Below are 23,731 nucleotides of genomic sequence, written 5' to 3'. Positions count from 1 at the left end.
TCCTTCCCCTTTCCTCTCTATACGTCTATTTACTTCTCTTTTTGAAACCTGTTTGAATGTGCTTGGGTAACCCCACGTTGAGGTATCCTAACTCGACATATTTGCCCTTAGTTTAAGGTCTAGAAACCCACAGGGCTTCCAGAATCTTCATAACACTGCTGTTGTACGGTTCATCATCAATGCTTTTTGTTTAAGAGTAGCCACCCGATTCCTGTCAGCCGATGCCAAAATTAGGTGACCACAAGAACACCCTGCAAGAAAGACTGAGGCCTTAATCTAATGTGTTTTTTGGAACAAGGCAGTCATTACTAGCAGGGCTTTTTGTTTCTTGGGGTTTTTTTTCATTTTGCAAAGAATTATGAGGTTTTATGCTTTATTTCTTTTCCTAAAATGGTTTTATTATTGACAGCAGCCCTGACATTTAACCTTGATGAGAAGGCAGATAAAAGATACGGGAGATTTACGACCTTAGTTTTGCTGCTCTCTTCTCTTGGTCTTTGTGGGCAGGTACGTGGATACCCCCACCAGGTAGAGGCAGATGGCTACCGGGACCTTATAATGGGCAATGGGGACTGGATGCTCCTTTTGGTTAAAATAGATACTATTTTGAGGAGAAAGACAAATGATTAGAATCACCAATACATGATTTCCTTCCTTATTATCCATCCCATCTTTCCTTCTCTTTCGTAAACACCACTCTACACTTCAAGAATCAGCATTTCAAAGATCATTTCAAGTAAGTACAAAAATAAGAAAATCTTAATCTAATGGGCCTGGGGAGTCTCTCTGAACCAAACAATGGCTTCTTAGTTTCACTGTTCCTTGGTTCTCTTTCCCTATCCAAGCCTTTTAAGCACCACTTTCCTTCTGCCTCAATTTCTTTTATGTGCTTCTCTGAATGATCTCGGGGCAATGTGTTTAATTGTGGAAGAAAAGAAACCAAAGGAACTTTTAAGAATTATATAAATAAAAGTAAAAAAATTGGCCATAAAGGGTAAGATCATGGGGCAGGTAGGAAGCACAGGGAAAACCAGTGTCACTTGCCCCAGGGTGGTCATTGTCTGCTGGTACCCACAGGTGAGACAGGCAGCATCCCTGTCCAGGGCTTCTCAAGGGCATCCCCAGACACTGAACTGATACAGCCAGGCCAAGGCTGTGATGACAGAAAGGAGAGCTCCTCCCTTAGGTAATGGTGCCAACTTCTACAACAGACCCTTTACTAATGCTGGGCATGGGCTGACAGCACCGGCAGCTTGGATCTTACTGCAAAAGCAAAGATAAAGTGGCTTCTCAGAGCAGTATTTTCACTCTAGGGAATGCGGGATCCCCTGGGTTGAGGAGTTAAAGGAAAATTGCCTGTGGCCTGTCAGTTGGTGATCTGCGGGGGAGTCTGTTTCATCTGCGTTCCTAATTAAAGGCCACATTAAACCCAGTCAAACGTTCACATGAAAAGCCCCACATGAATGATTCCAGATTCCATCAGCTCCAAAGGAGTCTCATGTTAAACCTCTAACTCAAATGTCTGACCCTCTTCACATCCACTGTCACCCAAGTCCTGGGGAAGAGGGTATGAAGCCTTCAGTGTACAGAGAGCAAACTGCCTGGATTATTCATTTCCCTTTTGGTGAATTGCATATGAGAAATCAGAATCTCCCAGTTGAATGAGTGTGGGGAGGGCGGAGGAGGTGGGGACAGTCAGGATTCAACGACGCCCAAAGTTCTTATTCTGAGAAAACAGGAAGTGGGAACACTGGAAAAGGAGCTGCTTTATGGCCAAGATGATAAGTTTGGTTACAAGAAAGTTGAATTTAGGTTTCTGAGGGGAAAGGGAGTAGAAAATGAGAGCTGGTGAAGGTAAAGATTGGAGGTAAAAGTGGGGGCCATGAGCACCCAGAAGACATGGGGCACGGGGTGACTTAGAAAGAACAGTGTGGGAAGAGGGGCCGAGCAGGTCTTGTGGCTTCAGTCATGCTTGGACACGGAGGAGCCCACTGCCTATTGTGAGCTGATCGCTCACTGGCCATATGGGGCATGGCAGTCTCCTCAGAGCATGTGGATTCACCAGTAGAAACCGTCCATAAAATGACTTATTAAACTGCTTGGTGTCTTCCCATCCTTCGCAGGCCAAAGCATGTCCCCGGGCAACCAGCAGTCCTCACGCGGTAATGCAGGAGAAAAAGCCAGAAAAGAGGTGGTACTCCTGTTTACACCCCCACCTCTGGCCAATCGAGGGTTTAATTATTACACGTAAGACAGAGGAGCAGAGTCCCCAGGACCACTCTGCAAGGGATCCATTTGGCCTACACGTCAAGTGCCTTAACTTCAAAATTCCTGCCTGCTCCCTTGTACACCCCCACAATGGGCTCATTTGCGGCAGCAGAGGTTAGAAGGCAGGTTTCCAGGAAAACTCACCCTGGGGTCTCTCTCCAGCTGATGATGATGGGGCAGGCTGCGTCTCCTCTTGGCCTTTGCCAGGCCATTGTGATAAAAATGATACAGGCCTTCAGCAAAGGGGAGCTGTGGAGAATCAAACAGACACAGGCGTGGTTAGCTTCTGCTGGCGCCCTAGAACAGGGACCCCAGAGCTGGGGTGCATGCAGGGGCTCCCTGGGATGGGAATTATGTGAGAAAACCCCTGCTAACCCCCTATCAGACTTGGCGCTCTGGCTCCCTGTCACTGCTCTCCTCCCCATTTCCCTACCTTTTCTTATGTAATGCCGTTCACCTCCCCTCCCCACAAACCTTCTATTCTTTCCTCCATTACTTTAGTTTTTATCCATCTTTTAATCTTCTCTTCTCCTCCATGGAGCCTTCCCTTTATATTCATCCCCACACCAAGTTCTCCATTCTCTTCTCTTAGGTATCACAAGAAGAGAAAACTACAGACCATTACCCATTAAACGGGCCCCATGTGGACCACAGCAAGCCATCCACACCGTACCCTGTATGAATCTTTGATCCCAAGTCCATGAACATAATAAAATGGTTGTTGTTTATACTAAGAAGTTTTGGGTTGGTTTGTTACTCAACAATGGATAACAGGAACAAATAGCTAGCTGAAAAAAATGTTTTATTCCTTCATTTTTTTAGGACTGTGCAGACTCGGAACTCTACAATAATATTGGCTCTGTCTGTCAGCTGGTGACACCAGCCAGGAGCAGCCCAGATAAGGGCCCTCGAGGGACATTCCTGGCAAAGGAGGAGGGGGCCTGAGGCCAGAGAAGCAGATACTAGATGAACTTCAAGGGCACAGCAAGTTTGGCCAGGGGTCTGGTGTGCAAGTGAAAATCTTTTAGAACACTGTAGCATTTGTGATTTTGTTCCTGTTCATTAAAAACCACATTCTTCAGGGAGAATTAAACATAAATATTTCATGTGCATTTTTCCAGGCTCAGTGATTCTTGAATGTTTTCTCTACTTAACCCTGCTGCTGTACTCAGCGTAATGATAAGACTTGATCAAAAAGGTGCAGGGGTGGAGGGAGAAGGAAAGAAAATGTAAGTGTGCTTATCTTTTGCTCTCCAAAGACTTGTGCTTATGACCACTGTCAGGTGGTGTGAACTTGGAGTTTTACTTCCTATTCTGGAGGGCATGAAGCATCTGAGAATTTTTAACACAAGAAAGGAAATTTGGGGCTACTGAGCACCAGTGAGCTTTGGAGGGACATTGTTCTGGCTCTGTTTTACTGATTTTTTTAAAAAAAAATTAAATTTGAATAGAGGCAAATGGAAAACTCTTTCTTACAGTGGAATTCCAATTAACAAAAGTAGAAGTAATGAACAGAAATTGAATATCACCATTTGGAAACACCATAAATAATTGTGACTGGCAAGTGTCACCAAAGGATGCTAAAATTAGTGAGAGAAATATAATGATAGACAAAGAGAAATAATACTTTACAGTGGAGAAACCTGGCAGAGACATCCTCAACCAAGTGATGTAAGTTAACCTCACTACGGATGAAACATATCAAAATCATGTGCCTCATGATACAGTGCACTGAGAAGGAGACATCACGTACATAATTTCCTTGCCAGAAATACATAACCTGTATGCAGTCAGGAGGAAACATCAGGCAAACCCATAACTGGCTAGTACCCTTCAAAACCTTCAAGATCATAAAAGACAAATAAGGACTGCAGAAATTTTTGAAACCAGAGGAGACGAGGGAGACAGGACAGTTAAATGTAACACATATCTTGGATTGGATCCTGGATCAGAAAAGAAGGACATTAGTGGAACACTTGGAAAACTGTGAACGAAATCTGTAGATTAATTAATAGTGTTATATCAATGTTTTTCCTGGCTTTGATAAATTGTACTATGGTTTTGTCAGATGTTAACTTTGGGAAAGCTGGATAAAGGGTATATGGGAACTTTGTTGCCATTTTAAAAAGAGTAATTTTTTTATTGTGGTAAAATACACAGAATATAAAAATTTTTTCATTTTAAAGTTTTATGTGTACAGTTTAGCGTCTTTAAGTACATCTCCATTATTGAGCAACCATCACTGCTATCGATATCCAGAGCTCTTTTGATCCTACACGTTCAACTCTACATTCATTAAATGATAACTTCCTATTCTCCCCTCCCCTCAGCCCCTGGCCACCGCCATTCTACCTTCTGTCTCTAAGAATATTACTACTCTGGGACCTCATATGAGTGGAATCATAAAATATTCATCCTTTTGTGACTGGATTATTTCACTCAGCTGAATATCTTCAAGGTTCGTCCATGTGAAGCACTGTCAGAACTCCCTTCCTTTTTAAGGTTGAATAATATTCCACTGTATGTATATACCACATTTTGTTTATCTATTCACCAGACGATGGACACTTGGGTTGCTTCCACCTCTTAGCTTTGTGAATTATGCTGCTATGAACATGGGTGAACCTGTGTGCAATTTTTGCCAACTTCTTAAGTCTAAAATTATTCCCAAATTGAAAGTTTTTAAAATGTAAAAATACTTTTAAAATTAAATTTGAATGCCCTTAAGAGGGCCATATATTTAAAAATCTCAAGCCGGAGGTCCCACCACTTCCCTTTGTCACATACTGAAGTCACTTCTCATGGTTATGTTAACTGAAGGCAGTTGAATGGCACCCCTGGCTTGGTCTAAGTGCCTCATTTCATAGAGAAAGACACTGTGGCTCAGGGAGGGGTAGGACTTGCCCAGTCAAGAGGGAGCTCTCAACGGAAATCCCTGGTCTCCTTGACTGTAACTCCAGACGCTTCCCACCCACCGCTTCCGTTGCTGTCTCGCTCTATGTCCCGTCCCCCTTGATAATCCTGGCTATGAATCCAACAGATTGCAGGCTGGAATTCCTGACAAGGAGGAGTGCGACTCAGGGACAGCCAGGCTGGTGAGTTACCCTCTGGGGTGTACTTGGGACCCACGACCCGGGATTCTTTGATTAGAAGCACTGTCTTGGCTATGGAAGAAATGGAGTTAATTGGTCTCATAGAGCTGAAATTGGAAACTCAGGCAATAAACAGGTAAACTGACTGACCACAGAAGATTAACCTGCAGGCATTGGTTATTTTTCTGAGCCCTTTTTGCCTTTTGTCTTTGGAGTGTAGACCCCAAATCCACTGCCCTCTGAGCCTCCGAGAAGCAACTGTCTGGGGAGATCATGTGCAAAAGCACGAGCTCATCACGGGCAGGGAAAGACAGATGCCGTGTGCCTTACAGTAGTGCAAGGTGCCTGCTGCCCACACAGACCTCCGTGAAGAAATGCTTGTGCCTTCCTCTGTTTCTTAAGTAGAATGCTGATCTTCCAAATAGAAAAGACATATTAAAAGCAATCTTAGGTCCCCAAACCCTCACCTGTGTCCCAGGAAGAAACCTCTCATATATTTCAACACAGTATATTCTCAAATGTTTCCTTCATTTAAACACACACACACACACACACACCCTTCTTTTCTTTTACGCCATCACCTTTGTGTCTTAAGGCAAAATACACATGGTTCCAGAAAGAAGGAGAAAAACAGAAGTGAAAGAAGAATTCACAGCAAATTGTCAGCTTGAAGGTTCAGGCTGGGTGACAGTATAATAACGTTGCTAACTCAGACTTGCAGTTTTTAGAAATTCTCATTATGCCGCGAAATTTTATGGATCCCAGCAACGCTTCTCATTGCCTCTCTTCTGTCCCGTCTGCCTCCTTCTCCCACTGATAACCATGGCTCCAAGCTAAAGCTCCTCTCTGAACCCACACACTCGCTTTCCTCATCAGCCAGGAACCCCAGGGAACTGGCCGCCGATTGTGAACAGATAATAAGGCGTGTTAAATCCTCTTGGAGCCCACTGCCCACCTTCCTTTAGACCAGAGTTCTTTCCCCACAGGCAACCCCTGGACGCTGGTCTGCGAACGTTGTCTCCACCCCAAATTTTGTGCTTCTATGCATTTGCTTGTTTCAGGAATGACCACTGCTTCTCACAGATTCTCAGATGGGTCCAGAGCCCCCAAGCAGTTAGGACTCTGGCTCAGACCCATCACGCTTCCTTTAGTGGCTTTGTCCATTGCGTTGATTTTCATGATGTCCAGTCATGTTTATTTGGGAGTCTAGTTTGGTAGAACAATGGACTTCATTCCACATAGGAAGAAATGTATAATTTTATTTTCAAGGGGAGCTGCTGTCAAGAGGTTCAAGGAATAAAAACTGGGAAACAAAACAATACATCAAGGATAGAAAACTGGTTCAGCTGATAACTGCTTGTCAATTTCATTTAGGGGTCCTGCATTTTACAGGGAGGGCTAGGCTCTGCATTTTACTGACATTTCCTGAGACCATTCTTAATTTCCCCGGATTGCATGCAATCTCTTACGGGTGGGGGACTGCACTTTGCAATAAGGATGAGGGAGAAAGGGAACTGGGTGAAGGGGTGTGGGGGTCCCAGGCTCTGCCCTACTGGTACTTATAGGCCAATGACGAAACACACGGGAAAACTACATTGTGCAATTGACAGAAACATATAATATTATAGAAAGAAAGAAGTGCATTAGACAAGAGAAGGTAAGGAAAGGGGAGAAGGAGAGAGGAAGGGGGACCCTGAGAACTTCTGGGGGAGAGGCAGTGTCAGCTGGTGTGGTTGAGATAGCATTAAAAGGTTCCCACTCAGCCCCATCCTAACTTTAATCTGTGTGTGTGTGTGTGTGTGTGTGTGTGTGTGTGTGTGTGTGTGTATGGAATACTAGCACGAAAGTCCAGTTATCTCTGGGAGGATGGGGGTGGGTAACACCCTAAACCACGGTCAGCTAAATGCCTCACTGAGATTTGCTGACAGGATGGAGGTTCCTAGGGCCAGAAAGGAAGAGAGAATTGAGAGAGGAAGGAGAGGGGCACCGAAGGCATAGTCCTGCCTATGTTACAACCATGCTTCAGCCTGAACAAGCTCTTGTTTACAGGTTCTCAATGCTCACCTGTACTGAGTTACATCTTAACCCCAACCAAAGTTCCTCCTCCTTAAAGTTTGGACCTAGGATCACACATCTCAGCTATTTGAATACTCTCACCTCTTTCTGTCTTGCTTTGAAAAAGGGTCTGGAGAGGGGCTTCCCTGGTGGCGCAGTGGTTGAGAGTCCGCCTGCCGATGCAGGGGGCGGCGTTTTGTGCCCCGGTCCGGGAGGATCCCGTATTCCGCGGAGCGGCTGGGCCCGTGAGCCGTGGCCGCTGAGCCTGCGCGTCCGGAGCCTGTGCTCCGGGAGAGGCTACAGCATTGAGAGGCCCGCGTACCGCAAAAAAAAAAAAAAAAAAAAAAAAGGGTCTGGAGAATAACAGGGAAAGAACACCTCCTCTCCTGCACAAGACTCTTCCTTTCTCTTCTGCCTCCACAGGACCAACATTAATTGCCTCTGTTGTCAGGCTCTTAGGTGACTCACAAAGAAGCTCAGAGAACATGATTAGTGACTGAGAGTTGGAGAGATAAGCAAACCCGTGGAGGTAGTCTGCGGCTCTGGTGGCTGAGGAGCCGCAGGGGTCCTCATTAAGGTTCTCTAGCCTTGGAGAAAGCCTCTCAGGCACTTGAGTTTCATTCCTGTATCACCACGATAATGTGCTACAAACCACCAAAAATCTTAGCAGCTCCAGACAGAAACCGATTATTTAGCTCACGATCTCCTGGGTCAACAATTTAAGCTCACTGAGTAGTTGTTCAAGTATTGACTTCATTAAAATTAAAAACTTCTGTGAAAGACAATATCAAGAGAATTTAGAAAACAAGTGACAGACTGGGAGAAAATATTTGCAAAATATTGACTTCATTAAAATTAAAAACTTCTGTGAAAGACAATATCAAGAGAATTTAGAAAACAAGTGAAAGACGGGGAGAAAATATTTGCAAAGGATACATAAAGGATTGCTATCCAACATATACAAAGAACTTTTAAAATTCAACAATCAGAAAACAAAGAACCCAATTTAAAAAGGAGTCAAGGACCATAACAGATGCCTCGCCAATGAAGACATACAAGTGGCAAATAAGCATATGAAGAGATACTCCACATCGTATGTCATGAGGAATTAAAACCACAATGACACATCATTACACATCTATTACAATGGCCCAAATCTGGAACGCTGACAACACGAAATGCTGGTGAGAAGGTGGAGCAACAGGAACTCTCATGCATTGTTGGTGAGGATGCAGAATGGCACAGCCGCTCTGGAAGACAGCTTGGCGGTTTCTAACAAAGCTAAACATACTATTACCATATAATTCAGCAATTGCACTTCTTGGTATTTATCCAAATGAGCTGAAAACTCATGTTCAGACAAAAACCTGCACACAGATGTTTATAGCAGCTTTGTTCATAACTGTCAGTATTTGGAAGCATCCAAGATGTCCTTCAGTAGATGAATGGGTAAATAAACTGTGGTACATCTAGATAATGGAATATTATTCAGTGCTAAAAAGAAACGAGCTATCAAACCACAAAAAGACATATTACTAAAGCAAAGGAAGCCAGTCAGAAAAGTCTCAATGAGTCCAACTACCTGAAATTCTTGAAAAGGCAAAACTGTGCAGAGAAAAATAAGATCAGTGTTTGCCAGAGGGTGCAGGTGGGGGCAGAGAAGAACAGGCAGAGCACAGAGAATTTGGGGGAAGTCAAGATATTTTGTATGATATTATCATGATAGATATATGTCATTAAACTCATGTCGAAACCTACAGAATTTACACTAAGAGTGAACCCTAAGGGAAACTATGAATTTGGGGCAATTATAATGTGTCAATGTAGGTTCATCTTTGGTAAAAATGTACCATTCTGGTGAGTGATGTTGATAAAAGTAGACAGTATGCGTGTGTAGGAGCAGGGGTATATGAGAAATCTCTGTACCTTCCTTAATTGTTGTCCACTTAAAGTGGCTTTTAAGAAATAGTCTTAAAAATAATATAGCCCATTTCAGCGGATTCCAATTGCTATAATTACCCCAACGGAGAGCAACGTGTTGGAAATGGAATATAGAGTATGTGGCTTTTATTGTTTTAATTTTTATTTATTATTTTTCTTTACTTTGATCATTCTTTTCCTTTTATTTTTTGAAGGGGCCTAGATGGGCAGTGAATAAAATGGAGAGGAGGAGCTGGGCATTTTGAATATATCCAATGATTCTAAAACTATGAAAGGATATAATAATTGGAACTGTTCGATAAGAAGTCATTCCATTCTTAGCACAGAGGCATATGGAGGCACAAAAAATACGCTATCTCATAAAAATCAATCAACAAGAAACAGGCCAAGACAATTTCATATTGAAGGCAAATAAGCCGCATTATTTAGGTGAGTAAAGTAAATATGATTTCACTAGAGGAGTGGAAGGCTGGACAGCTCCTTTGAACAGATGCCGCTCATACAGCAGAGGAGCCTAATTGTTTACTTGCACCTCCAGCTCCTCTGTCAACGGAAGGAGGCCTGTGGTGTGAGGACTCATTTCTTTGAGTAACCAGATGTGACAGAGAATCTTATTCAGCCTGAACTTATCAGGGCATATTGTAAGGTTAGGCTGCTCTGAGGAGGTCCTTTGGGTATAGAACCAGAAACCAGTTGCTAAACAGAGTTTTCCACACCCCAGCACATAAAATAGGTAACTTGTAAGAGACCGGATGGAGCCATCAGATCAGGGGAAGTCTTATAAACGGGTCTAGAGAAATATAATATGTTTTTTGTTGCACATAAATCTAAATACGTTACCTTTCTGTCTGTAAAACCCATCCCTTTCAATGTGCTCTATCTCTGCAGGGCTCAATAAAAACTTGTCAATAAAATATGACTGTATGGATGGATGTTCCTTTGGATTAGCTATTTGTAAGGGGGGAATTAGCTATCTGAGGGGAAGTGAGAGGGGAGAGTGGAAAATCCTTGACCCAGCACTCAGGACACCTGGCTCTAGAACCAGCTTGCCCATTTCTATGCTTCTCCTAGGTATTGTTCTCCATGGACAACACTCAACTCTCTTCTGTGATTCTAAGAGCTGCTTTTCCCTATGACCAGGAGCACAAAAATGCAGAACGGCTTGTGTTGTCCAGGGTTGTTTGTTTTTGTGGAATGGAGCTACTAGTCCACAGTGGGATTCAAACAATGATATACTCCCAAGAACCTACACAACTTATTTATATCAAGTCTAAAATGACAGTCAGACAATGAGATAGGTGAAGAATAGCTGACCCTCAGCCTCATTCACAAACAGTTCCTTTCTAACCTAAGGCAAAATTTCCATGTATTATCTCAGAAATGAAAATGTAAGAACATGCATTCTTCCTTTGGAATATCAGGGAGTAAGCTACTTATCAGGTGTGCTGGGATGACATTACTGTCCTGGCTTTTCTTTTTGGCTTCTAAGTTAGGGGGCTTGTTCTAGATTCATGTATCTGTGTGTCTGGGAGGAAGTAGTATGCATTTAGTGATTTTGTTCTTAGCTGGAATAAATTTCATGCACAGAATTGGCCACCTCTACCAGCCATCCACTGTGGCTTCAAAGACAATAATTAAGCTATTATTATCCCTGATGTCATCAGCCAGTGGCAATAGGATCAAAGGCATGATTCCCTAGTAGTAACATCTCTTAAAAGGGATAGTGATACCTGCTTGCAGGATATGAATGATTCCCTAGGACAAAGGAACAAGGCTGGGAGATCCAGGTCCCTCTACTTCACTACTAGCTCAGCTTGTTTTTCTAGGGTTACCTGTATACGGCCACTCTGCTATACTTTCCAAGTATCCTTCAATGTCTCCTTCTACTTATCCACAAGGTCCACGTTCCTAACATGGTGTGGGTGACCCCTCATGAACCATCCTCAGTCCACGTTTTTGGTTTCATCTCCCAAAAATGTTGCCTAGTCAGGCAACACTAATTGTAATCCTTCTAAAATTCCGGTGCACTTTGTTTCATGTGCTGTACCATCCTCGATAAACCCCCTTTTATTTTAATTTGTTGAAATTATGAGCCTCAATGCAAACTCACCTCCACTTGGCACTGCCTGCCTTGTGAAGTCTTCCCTTCTGCTTCACATGTCCTATATCACAGATCTCTCACAAAGCATATTGCCAGTGCTCATATAGAGCACTCCTACTTGTCTGTGATTTCTGTATCTTATCTAACCTGTGCCTCTGTGTAGCAGATGATGTTTTGATGGCCTTCCTGCAATGGAGGTCCCTGGAGGGGACCCTGTACACAGTGCCTGTACATGCCACAGTCTTCATGCATCCCTCTGCCTGGGGGTGTTAGTCTGACTGTGGAAGCAGGCTTGGCCTGCTTGGGGCAAGCAGAAGTGCAAGGGATTTGATGCCCCTCAGGTGTAACCCTCAACCGAGGAAGAATGGGTAGTGGCTACATTTCCTAGCTTCCTCGCCCTTGGATGAGATAACTCAGAAATGCTGTAACTCCCAGACTCTTCAGGAGGAGAAAGTTGCAGAAGTGGTCCTCGTTTGTTTATGTCTCTCTGTATCAACTCCTTAGGAGAGTTGCCTCCTGCACTGACTCTGAGCTTGGCCATATGGCTTGCATTGGCCAATGGGACTTAATAAACGTGACACAACCAAAGACTTGAAAAGGGTTTGCACACTGGAGCTGGATCGCTCCTTAATATCTGAAAACTTTCTTACTTGTCCCCAGGTCCGTGTCTCGGTGCCTGATATCATACTTGCTTATTGAATGTGTTAACTGCGTGTTTATTGAATGAACGGCATATTCTTCTGCTTCTGTGCTTCCCCGCTATGACGGTGCTCCTGTTACTTTGTTTGTCCATTGGTTTCAAACTTCCATAACTTTTCTTTGGTCCTTTCCTCCTTCCTAAGTTAATGGCCAGAGTGGCTTGTTTCGGGCTTCAACTTCTGGGTCCAAATTTGCTTCATGCCAAGCCTCATTGGAGACACACTCTCCAAGGTTCCCTTTGGCTTGATTCCGCACCCCACCCCATGTTGCTGCCCCTGGACTTCAGGAGATCCACGGTGGCTTGTTTCCCATCCTTCTCCCCCCATCTTAGGCTCTGCAAGCTCTCTCTTGGTCTCCCATTCCTGGTTGACACTCCCTAGAAACACAGTCAACAGGAACTGACTAGAATTGACTCTTTCATGCCAACTACCTTCTTATGTTTGAACTTCCATCATTTTTGAAGAGAACTGATAGCCTTCTGATGAAACATATTTTCCCCTCTTCACAGAAGTGAAGAACAAGCTAAGGGCAAGGAAAGATAGGATTTGTGGATCTCCTTGTTCTCCTCTGTCATTGGCTTCTGAATTTCTCATTAAGTCACAAAATTTTAGGCTATTAATGACAGTTAATTAATCGAAGTCATTTAACACAGATACAAATTAGGATATTCTTATAACGTTTCCTCGCATGCGTGGTTTTCCTGATTGCAGTATCTCATAACACATCTGTCTGTCATTTAGTGAGCATCTGATGACCATGCTAAGCCTTTAGAATGTTTTCTAACCATTGATTTTGATATTTATTAAGTGCTTGCTAAAAGCACAGCACTGTGCTCGTCACTAAGGGGACAGTCAAAGAAATATAAAATTCTTATTCTATCTTTTATCAAGTGTTAATCCAATAGGTTTTTGTTTTTTGTTTTTTTGCTGCACCATGCAGCTTGCAGGATCTTAGTTCCCCGACCAGGGATTGATTGAACCCGGGCCCACTGCAGTGAAAGCCCGGAGTCCTAACCACTGGACTGCCAGGGAATTCCCCAGGAGGTTGTTGTTGGTGTGGAATCCCTGAACTTATAACTTTCCCAGTTTTGTTTGGGAAACTGGAATCTGTAAAAATTTTAGGGGTAAATTTGAGAAAAGCAGACTAGGAGGACCTGAAATGAACTGGTAACCAACAGGTTGTTTTATATGGCTAATCGCTCATAGAAATCCCTCTCAATCTGGTTCTCTCTCTCTTCCAGCATGAAAGGCTGGTGCAGTGGTTCTGATGATGCAGCGTCTGAACCACCGTCAGGGAGCAACAGGGTTCCAATGCTCATTGCAAATAGTTGGGAACAGAAACATCATGTTTGATCTCCATTTCCTCATGTATAAAATTAAGGGTTAAACTAATGCCTTTCCAAGGTCTCTTCCTGCTCTGACAGGCTGTAACTCCATAATTTCAGTTACAATTTGTTAAAATTTAAATTAGTCTGGATAAATCAGTCAGAATAATCAGTCAAGTCTGTCACAGTATTTTGGTGGGGTACCAATCTCCAAGTGGTCTGACAAGTGTTTAGAAACCATTATCATAAAAATCATTAAAACCACATAAATTTGTCACCATAATAATACTTTTCTTCTTGTCCTCCCTTTACCACTATATTTTTTGAAGGAACTGTCTACACTTGATACCTCTACTTCATCATACTTACTGCAGCCTTCACAATTTGGCTTCCTTCCTGTCACAGACACTATCACTTTCCTGCTCACATCCCTTTGGGCCTTAGCATTTAGTATATGAAGAAAGCCTCTGGATCTGTTTGTCTGAGAGTTTTCTCTGGCGGCCAAATTCTGCTCTGTTTGAGCGTTTGCCAAGTCAAAATGCTGGAGAGTCAACGCCACCCAGGAAAAACTATCAATCATGAAACAATATCTGATTGCAACTGGCATATAAATACAGCAGTTCCCTCATCCCTCAGGCAGAATGACTCTCAGACGTGTTCTAAACCATCTCCCAGAGTTTCCTGGTAGGATTGAGCCCCGGTTACCCACAGTGACGACTTGTGCTGTAATACACCCTTAATTCCTGCCTTCCCTTCCCGGTCTCAATTCCCCACTCCCCTACCGGTATTTACTAGAATCATGCCTTGGATAAACAACTTGCATTTAATCCTTGTCCCAGGGACTGCTCCTGGGGACCCAAACCGACATATTGTACTTCTCCCCTTCCCATGTGCTAATGTGCCTTCTCCAATCACACCAATGACTCCATCTCCAAAACCAGTGGCCACCATTGCCCCATTCTTTCTTTCTTAATCCTCATCTCCATTCCTTTCACAGCCCTGCACTTTCTCAAGTAATCTTCCATATCCCTAACTGTCCAAGTTCCGTCTCCTCTTTCTCCCTCCACGCCCAAACTTCTCCAGGATTTTGTGCTAGAAGCTCTCCTCTTTGTTTTCTCCCCACGCTCCCCCTTGGCAATGCTACTTAGCTATGGCGTAACTGAGGCGCACGAGGATGGATGCTTGTGCATTTGACCTTCAGCTCCTCGACCACCTCCACCTCTTTTTGGCTTTGGTATCTCACCTCCATGGACCTCATCATTGTCTGGAAATGCTCAATTTTGGGAGTCTTGAGTTTCAACACCCTACTCACTAACCATAGCTTTCTCCCTTTCAACTCTCTCACTACTAATCCCAATTAACCTTCTCTTCTATTTTATGGATATTCCATTTTTTAAAACTCCATTTCCTTCTCTCCCTACTTCCACCACCTCCACTTGAGTGCTATTGAAGAAAATGACTCAGTTGCTGCTGCTATAAATCCATGCTCTCCCACTTGGCCCCTCAGTACTGGCCAGAGGTCATTACCGGTCCTTTGTCAGCATCCTCTCCCACCCCCATTTGCAGAGCACAAAATTTTATCTCTTTTGAAGCCCCCATCCCAGCACCACTTCCCTCACTCCAAGAATTGACCTTGCCTCCTACACCTTTGAAATAACTGTGACTCCCGAGTGGATATTCTCCTGATATCCTCCTCTGTGACCTAAAAACTGAACTTCATCTGCTCATTCTTCTCTCTTTTATCTCAAAGAGAGGAGAGTTCCTTTTTCATGTACAGGCTAATCCCTTCACTTTTCAATAAAACCCAGCTCATCAAGAGATGAATGAAAATGAAGAATTTGGGACTGAAGAAGTTCTGGTAAAAGGACTTGTGATGAAATTAGAATTTAAGAAAAACTAGGAGAAGAACTGGGTGTTTAGGGGAGTCAATGCCACATTTAAAGTTATAAATGAAGGGCCACTCTAGGATCCTACAGTTTTCTTCATGTTCTTGTCAAATTTCTACAAGAAACTATCAGCATGTTGTAACATTCTTAAGTCTATTTTACTCTATATCAGAAAATTAACAGTTTGTGTCAATGTTTCACTTTCAACCTAAGAGTTTATTATTTTCAATTATTCTCATCAGAGGATATCAACATATCACAACATTATCCAAAAAGCCATGATCAAATGAGCTTTAGGGACAAAAACAATTTGTCAAGAGAGTTTACTGCAAAAGTTTATTGCTTTTTCTATATACCTCATGTAGAAGCCATCCATTAATATGCAATCATTACATTTAGGATAGAAGAGAGTTAACTCAGATGTAATTTCTTGATTCCCTAAACATTAGAGGATTTTAGCTACTGAATCATCTTTAGCTATAACAAATACATCTTAGTAGACAAAGTCAAGCTGTAATTCCTGTTTTTCAACTGCCCTGTGATTCTTTGAATATCAACTAATATATTCCAGAAATTTAGTATAGTGTTTCTTTTCAAAATGATGAATCTGAGCTCAAATGTAAAATAAAGCCACTGCTATAGTGGGGGGAAAGCATTTGAACTTCAGGTTTCACGTTTTATTTTTAAGCCTGACTTCTCTGAGCAGTTATAGCTGAATATATAACTATTGCAAATTTAACTATCAGCATTACTCTCTGATGTGCTATAACATTATGATAAGACCTTTTGAAATAGAAATTGATTTCTAGATAGTCATTCATTTGAGAAAAAGAGGTGTAATTTCCCCCCTTCTTTTGTATTTATCAAGTTTTAACTGCAGGCTTTATTTTCTCTGCTCAAACAACTCATGTATTCTACTATTGATAATTTCTAAGTTGGGAATTTTAGGGAAACACAGGAGTCTGTCAGTCAGTGATTTGCTGGTTGTTAACTACTTCTGTTTCCTAGCTAAATTTCTGCCTATTAATAAATGGATATTACAGGGGTAGTTTCTTAAGACTAGTTCTTCAAGTACTTTCTCTCTGAGCTGACGGCTTAAATCATCATCTTGTGACCCAAGTGTCTTTATCAGTCAAGAAGCACAGAATGAGTATCTACTATGAGTAGGGCGTATTGGTTGCCAGTGCGAGCAACAGAGAATTGAATGGATTTTATATTCTTGCTGGAGAAGACAAGTCACAAAGACCTGAAAAGTTGGTTGATGTTATGAGATGAAAATCTAAGAACTCTCATAAGCCTTTAGAAGATTATTGCTGTTGTGATTTGCCTTGGTTTTGTTGCAAAGTTTGGAGAGTCATTTCAACAGCTTGAGAAAAGGAACATTTATGGAGAATGTATTGGTTTAAGTAATACTGGTTGTTCTAAAGATAAACTCCCAAATCTCAATGCCTTAATGTAATAGTTTAATTTCTGCTTCACGTAAGGAATGAGAAATTCTAAGTCAGGAATCAGGGACCTGGGCTCCTTTCATCTTGTGACTCTGCCACCTTTAGCATTTGCTTCCAGAGTTACTGTTCTCAATCACATCAAGCCTCAGAATAGAAAAGAGTGTGGAAAATCAACCTACACGGAGTTTTTATGCATCAAGCATAGAAGAAAAGCACATCACTTCTGCTTACAATACATTCGCTGGAATTGTCATATGACCACACTTACCTGCAAAGCAGGCTGGGAAATGTGGTCTTTCTGTGGCTCGTGTAGAAGAGGAAATTAGTTTGGTGACTAGCTTTAAGCCTCTGTCACAGAGTTCTTTGGCTGGGAATTTGGGCTGGAAGTTATTAGAAACTCAGATGCAATGTTTGCATCTCCCACAACCTGGATGGGCTTTCTCATGCCAACTAGACTCCATTCTCCATTCTGTAGCAACTAGTGGGTCACATTTCCTAAAGGAGCCAGTATGATTGGTTGAGATAATTACCATGGTCTGTAACAAATTGTAGACCACTGAATTATTTGGGCCAGGCCATCTCATGGACCATGGTTGACTCATGGATGGGTTGCCATTGGGTTGAGTGTCTATTCCTCACTCAATCAGTTGTCACTCCTGAGAAAGTATAACCCACAACTGCTTTCTTGAGTAAAAAAAAAAAAAAAATGTGGCTAGGTCATCACCTTATTATTATTACTACTACCAATAATAAGGTTTTATTCTATGCACTCAGCACTGTGTCCAGAACCTTACATGTACTCTATTATTGATTTTTCACAACCCCCATATTTTATTAACCATTTCAAATAAAATAAGCCTCTGAGGGATTTCATAACTTAGCCAAGTTTCTGGTGCTGTCTAATCAAAATCCTGTCATCTTTACCTTTTAACATCACTGTTCCTGGTTTCCTTCAGCCACAGAGGGGCTTTGGGCATGGCGAGTGCTGTGACAGATATGACTGGTGACTGGTCCAAGGGAAAGGAACAGATTATATGCAATAGAAGTTCCAAAGAGATACAAAACAACCAGAGAAGGCATGAGGGATGAACTTGGACTTGACCTAAAGCATAATGTATTAAGTTGGGATCCAAAAGGAATTCATGGCAGTCATGTTGGAGAAATGGGCTCTTTCCCTTTAGCTATCATGATAGTAGATCTTGTAGTTCCAGAAAAACTGTCCCTTAAGGGTTTTTAAGATAGGAATCTTTTCAGAAATACTTAGGATCAAATCTTTTTCCTGTTATTTCTGCCTTCATCCCCCAAACTATGTTAAGAGGACGGGGGAATATGGTTAGAGAATTCTTTTGACTGACAATTGATTGTATGTGGAAGTGAAAGTAAAATTGTATAATATGGATTCAATATTGTTGGGACATTAAAACACCATTAAAAGGGTGAGAATAAATATTCAAAATACATGTATCTGACAAAAGATTCCTATCCATAATAGGTAAAGAGCTCCCACAAACCTAAAGCTAAAAGCTACCCAAGTGAACAAGAGGGGGACTTATGGAATGCTGATAACTTTTTATCTCTTGATTTAGGTGCTGGTTACACATGTGTGCCCAGTTCATGAAAATTTATCAAGTTATGCTCTTTCCTAAATTATATTATACTTCAATAAAATTAAAATGACCAGAAGTTTATTCTTTCATTACATAACAGCACAATTATTAGATTTAAAAAAAATTTTAACAATTATACATATAAAAGCTGTCATATGACTTTACTTGTGTAATTATCCTAGCCTCAGTGCTACATGGATAAAAAATAAAACATATTATAGTAAAAGAAAAAACTTAATTGTCAGTTGTTTGGATTTCTACCTTAATTCTCACATGATTTTTGGCCAACCCTCAATGCATTAATAAATAATTTTTATTTTCTTTTTCAAAGGAATTAAAATTAGTAGTGTATTGAGAATTTTAAGGCAATCTTTAGAATAACGTCTTTGTCATTATTGCAGACTCACTCATTCTCCTAGACATATGCACCTTCTCTGGTGAACTTACATCTTTGGGCCACATCATGATAAAATAGAAAATTTTAGTCTCAACACACCTTTCTGAGGGTAAAGTTATAGGTATTTTTATTCCTTTTGAGAGAGGAAATATAATTGTTTGCTTATGTTCTTGTAAAAGTTAGGCAAAATAGTCAAAAAATATTCATTGAGTACCTTATATATAGGACACTGTGCTAAATATAGAGGTTATAAAAAGACATAATATATTATCTCTTGGGAGATTTACAACTTATCTGAAGAAGTGTATACTCGTACACATTAGTTATCAACATATGTTAATACCAAATAAGTGTTAAATATATTGTAGAAAAAAGAAATAAAGGAAAGGAAAAATATCTGAACTCTAAAATGGTGCCCAAAAGGCAGAGTTCTTGGCAGTCAGGGAAGGCTTCCTGGAGGCAGCATGATAGAAAAACAAAATTATTTTGGCTTTAAATCTGAGTTTTTTTCACTTTCCAGATATAAGCAGTTACGTTTAACCTCTTAGAGCTTTAAGATTTTCATCTGAGAATTAGAGCTGATGCCAATAATTTCTACCTCACAGAGTCATGAGGTTAGATAACTTTGTAAAATAGTAGGTCCCTCCCTTCTTTCATATGAATAAATAATTACTGAGAATCTTTGCTGTCTGACACTGAGCATCTGGAAGGATGGGGCGGTAGGGAGTTGGGAGGTATCCTAGGTGTTAGAATAGAGGAAGGAGAAGGAGGTATTGGGGGTTTTAAATGAAAAATGAATAAGAAATATTGACAAAAGTACAGTACAGCATGACAAAAAGAAGACGGGACAGTGTTTGGGAGACCTGGAGTAATAAATAAAACTAAGGAAGTTTTCTTACAGCCTGGCAATAATATGCTGGCTCTGGTGAGGAAACCAGAAATATAGAAGATCCCATCCCTGAATGTTTAACTTTTAAGTGGGTAGACAATGCTTACACCCGTATTTACTTACATATATGAACTGACTAGAGGACAAGTAATGAAATGTCCTAGCTTATGTCATGTAGTCTTTGCTTCTTTATCCCACAGGGATTTGGAGAAGGGAAAGCTCATGGCATCAGGGAAAGTTTGGAGCTCAGTCTTGGGGGATGAGTGGACATGGATCCAAAGGAGGAAAAGAGGGTTTATTCCAGACAAGTGTAGCTTCGTGCAACAATTCATCAGAAGTATCTTGCCATAGACTGATTTTTACTTAAATAGATATCAGAGCAAAAATCATTTGGATAAGAGCACTTCTGAGAGGTCATGGACAGGTAACTAGGAGATGGCAAGGTAAAAAGCCCATTTCTCCTGGATGGGAACTGCCGGTTTGAGACTGTAATGCAAAACCGGTGGGCACCTCTCCAAGAAAGAATGGGAAAGAGGCTTAGGTATCTGATTTCATCCCAAAGTATGAGTTCCCTGAGATTTTAAGGTAAGTGTATTGAGAGGATTCAGATTCATTTATGATGAGATTGTCTCTACACCTCCTTGCTCAAGTTCCATCACCAAAACTGTAAATCCTTTATTAGGCTGTTCACCTCTATACAAAAAAGAAGTAAGCTTCTTGGAGCATATATGCTAAGCCATTATCAGTCTCAGCTACACAGAGATCTGGTTACATCTCTAAGATCAAATGTTAAGGGCATATTTTCAATAGGGGAAGTAAAAGAGGATAGTGATATCTGCCCACCCCATGGAAAAGGCCCTGGTATGGGGAGAGAGTAACAGGTATTTCTGCATCAACCGCAGCCCTTTCACAGAGCTTTTGTTTTGTTTTTGTTTTTTTAAGAGCCTTTTTAAAGAACCTGATGCCACATCCCTTTCCAGCATACCCTAAAGGCCAACGTACCCTGCAGAGCACTTAGCTCGCTGTGGCATGTACTAAGGGGGTGAGAGCATAAGTTCATCTCTGAAAGATCTGGGCTTAAATTCTTGGCTGTTTTCATCTTGGGCCTTTATCTGAGCCAATTTCCTTATCAGAACCATAGGCTTAATAATAATCGTAGCTTCCTCAGAGTTGTTGAGAGTATTAAAGAAAAGTATTAAAGTAAGGACTCCATCACATAAAGGTGCCCTATAACTGTCAGCTAATAATAATCACCACTATATTTATGGCGCCTGGGTCCTGGATCTTGCCAAGTTTGGGGCAGGGGTAAGGGTGGGAAGGAAGGAGGGTCTCCTTATTTATTGTATTGGCGGCACTCTGTAAACAGCCCCCAGGCCCTGGGCTAGAGCGGCGGCGGGCTGCACCCTCAGCTGGCGTCTCCTCTCCCGTGCTCCACCCACACTTCCCGGGAGCAACAAGTCCCTCTGCGGGACCCGCCCGCGCGCCACAGGCAGACCCGGCGCCGCCTCCCAGACCTCCTGTCAAACTCACTGTCAAACCCATTTGGGGTCGAAATCGCGGTGGCCAACGCCCTACGGAGGCGGGAGAACCCGCAGCAGGTGAAGGAGGCTTGCAGCGGCTAGGAGGGAGGCTGGAGACGTGGGAAGTCCGGACCGAAGGGACTGAGTCCCAGTTCGCGCTGCCCTTGCGAGGCAAGAGCAGCACCGAAGCACCCACAGCTCAACTCTAGCTTCTCTCCTGGGATCAGGAGGGAGGAAACGGGACCCGGAATCCCACAGACCTCCACCCGGTCAGCGCTCTGGTCGACAGATCGCATCCCTCCGTCCTGCAGGTTCAGATCGCCCCGGTCACTCCTTGCACCCTCACTCCACCGCACCCTTCGCCAGGTCCCCTAAGGACACTTGAGATCCCTGGCGAGATATTTCGCAGGAAGCAGGTAGGTCAGCCACGGCCCCCATCCAGTGATCTCCACTCCCTTCCCTCCCAGACTGGGTACCCTGGCGTCTCCAAAGGAGTCCCGAGGCATCCGAGGCTGGGAACATCATCCAGCTGCCCAAACGGTTGAACTCTGACAACTTCTTGGAATGGGGATCCCCGCTTTCTTGTGGGAAAGCCAAGCCGGCCGCCCACATACCAAGAGAGCCACCCCGAGTTCTCCGTAAGGAACTCCCCTCAAAATCTACCTCTCCAGCGTCTACAGCTGCGAGTTGAGAACTAGAGAGCTGAGTACGCTTCGGGGTGGGCGGGCGTGGGCGTGGGCGTGGGCGGGGGAAGTTCAGCCCCGATTTTGGAAAGAAAAACCAGTTATGTCTCCAAGTCTCCTGGAGCCAGGGAGCTGCCTTCCCTGGAAGAGAGCCGGGACAGGAGTCAGGGAGGGAAGTCCTCCTGGCGCCGGGTTCGAAAAGCGCGGAGACGAATCGCAGTGTCCAAGCTTCCAGCCTTGTGCGTCGGAAACTACCCGTTCTCCGGGAGGCAGGGGCGGGGGATAAATCCCTGACGAGTCTGCCAACGCCAAGACCTGCTGTTCAGCACTTCGTACCTCATCCCCAGGCAGCCTTGAGAAGTTGGTAGCTCGGACAGCAGCCCGGGCGCACCGCATTGTTTGAAAGGTGTTATCCTGTTTTCGCCACCAAGTCAAAGAGCAATAAATTGTTTTTATGACCTTACGAGTACAATTTGAAGGGCATTTTAATTACATAACCCGTGAAAGATCACCGGAGGCAACGTTGTGTTAAGGAGCCGATGGCAGAATATCTGCATCGCACAAGAAAGAGAGAAAACTTGCAAATCTGCAATGAGATTGCGCAGGGCTGCCCCCGTTTTGAAACAACATGCGAAATGCAAGAGAGGTCTTACCTTTCGGACTCCAAAACCGTGTTCTGCTGCAACTTGGCGAGCTTCTTCCTCTCCTCCTTTATGCAACTCCACAAGAAAATGATTCGTGAAGACTGGTCTCTCGGCAGATGCAAAAACCATGACACAGAAGAGGAGCCCGGCGGCCGCCTTCCACTGGAAGACACAGCCACCTTTCATCTTTCTTTGGGAGTGAAAAGTGGTGTTAGGAGGCGCGCAGGCTGGCGGAGCAGTGGTCCCGCAAGGAAGGTGCAAATAAAAAAAAATATATATATATATATATAGTTTTTGTTGTTGCTTGTTTTAAAAAAATCTTTGTGTAGAGAAAAACACTGATTAGGGGTTTGGAAAGGAGCAAATCAGTGTGTGTTCTCTAGCATCTGGCTGGCGGGGAAGCCGTGTAGTCAGGCAGCCCGGCTTGCTCGCAGAGGTGCTAATGTGGAGAGCTGTGTGTATCTCAGAGAAAGAGCGAGTGTATCTGTGCCTGATGCTAAATCTGCATTTTCAGCTCCTCCTCAGCTCCAATTCCACTGGGGCGGGAGGAAGGCTCCAGCCTGGGTGACGTGCGCCCGCCGGCAGCCAATGAGGGCTGCAGAAGCGGCGGGTCCCGCCCTGGGCCGCCCCGGGCCCGCCCCTGCCCGCCCCCGGCCCGGCAGGTCCGCCTCCGCCGGCGGGGGGCGCCGCGCGGCGAGCCCGCGCCCCCGCCCCTTTCAGCACCCTGGAGAGCGCCTCCACCTCCACCCAGGCCCGCGCGCTCCCAGGAAAATCCCCCCAGCTGTAATCTGGTCGGCGGCGCCGGAGTGATGTCATTGTTTGTGGAATCTGCAGGGCTCTGGAAAGGGAATTACGGTGTGTGTCGCTCTCTGAGGCCCCGAGGGGAGCTGGGGCACCGGCCTCTCCCGGTTCTTCTTCCCTGTTTATTTTCTGCTGCAAAACAACTCTCTCTCTCTCTTTCTCTCTCTCTCTCTCTCTCTCTCTCTCTCTCTCTCTCTCTCACACGCGCGCACACACACACACACACACACACACACACACACACACAAGCACTCAAGGCATACTTGCTTCCCCTTCTCTCAATAACAAAGCAAACATCAACCCTCCTCCCGCCACTTTGGGCAAATCGCAGGGCAGGGCTGCTCCCCTTCCTGGCAGGGGAGGGGGGCGTTGGGGA

At 43.5% G+C, this 23,731-nt stretch overlaps 1 protein-coding gene across 2 annotated transcripts in view; it reads right to left on the bottom strand.

Moving 5' to 3' along the window:
- PCSK2 (proprotein convertase subtilisin/kexin type 2) overlaps positions 1-23,077 on the bottom strand; it is a 214,647-nt gene extending 191,570 nt beyond the window's left edge. The window contains exons 1-2 of one of the 2 annotated variants that reach the window (XM_027118318.1): positions 22,564-23,077; positions 2,413-2,517 (exon numbers count right to left, since the gene is read on the bottom strand). In XM_027118318.1, coding sequence (XP_026974119.1) covers positions 2,413-2,517; positions 22,564-22,740 — 282 coding nt within the window. In that variant the 5' untranslated portion in view covers positions 22,741-23,077. The remainder of the gene's footprint in view (positions 1-2,412; positions 2,518-22,563) is intronic. The other variant, XM_027118319.1, reaches the window with a different exon arrangement.
- Between the last annotated feature and the right edge of the window lie 654 nt (positions 23,078-23,731).

Source organism: Aethalodelphis obliquidens, unplaced genomic scaffold (genome assembly GCF_003676395.1).
Source record: "Aethalodelphis obliquidens isolate GAN/ISIS:26980383/991018 unplaced genomic scaffold, ASM367639v1 scaffold18, whole genome shotgun sequence".
Taxonomy (NCBI): Eukaryota; Metazoa; Chordata; class Mammalia; order Artiodactyla; family Delphinidae; genus Aethalodelphis; species Aethalodelphis obliquidens.
Note: the sequence above shows the minus strand (reverse complement) of the source record. Positions and strands in the feature narration are given on the sequence as shown.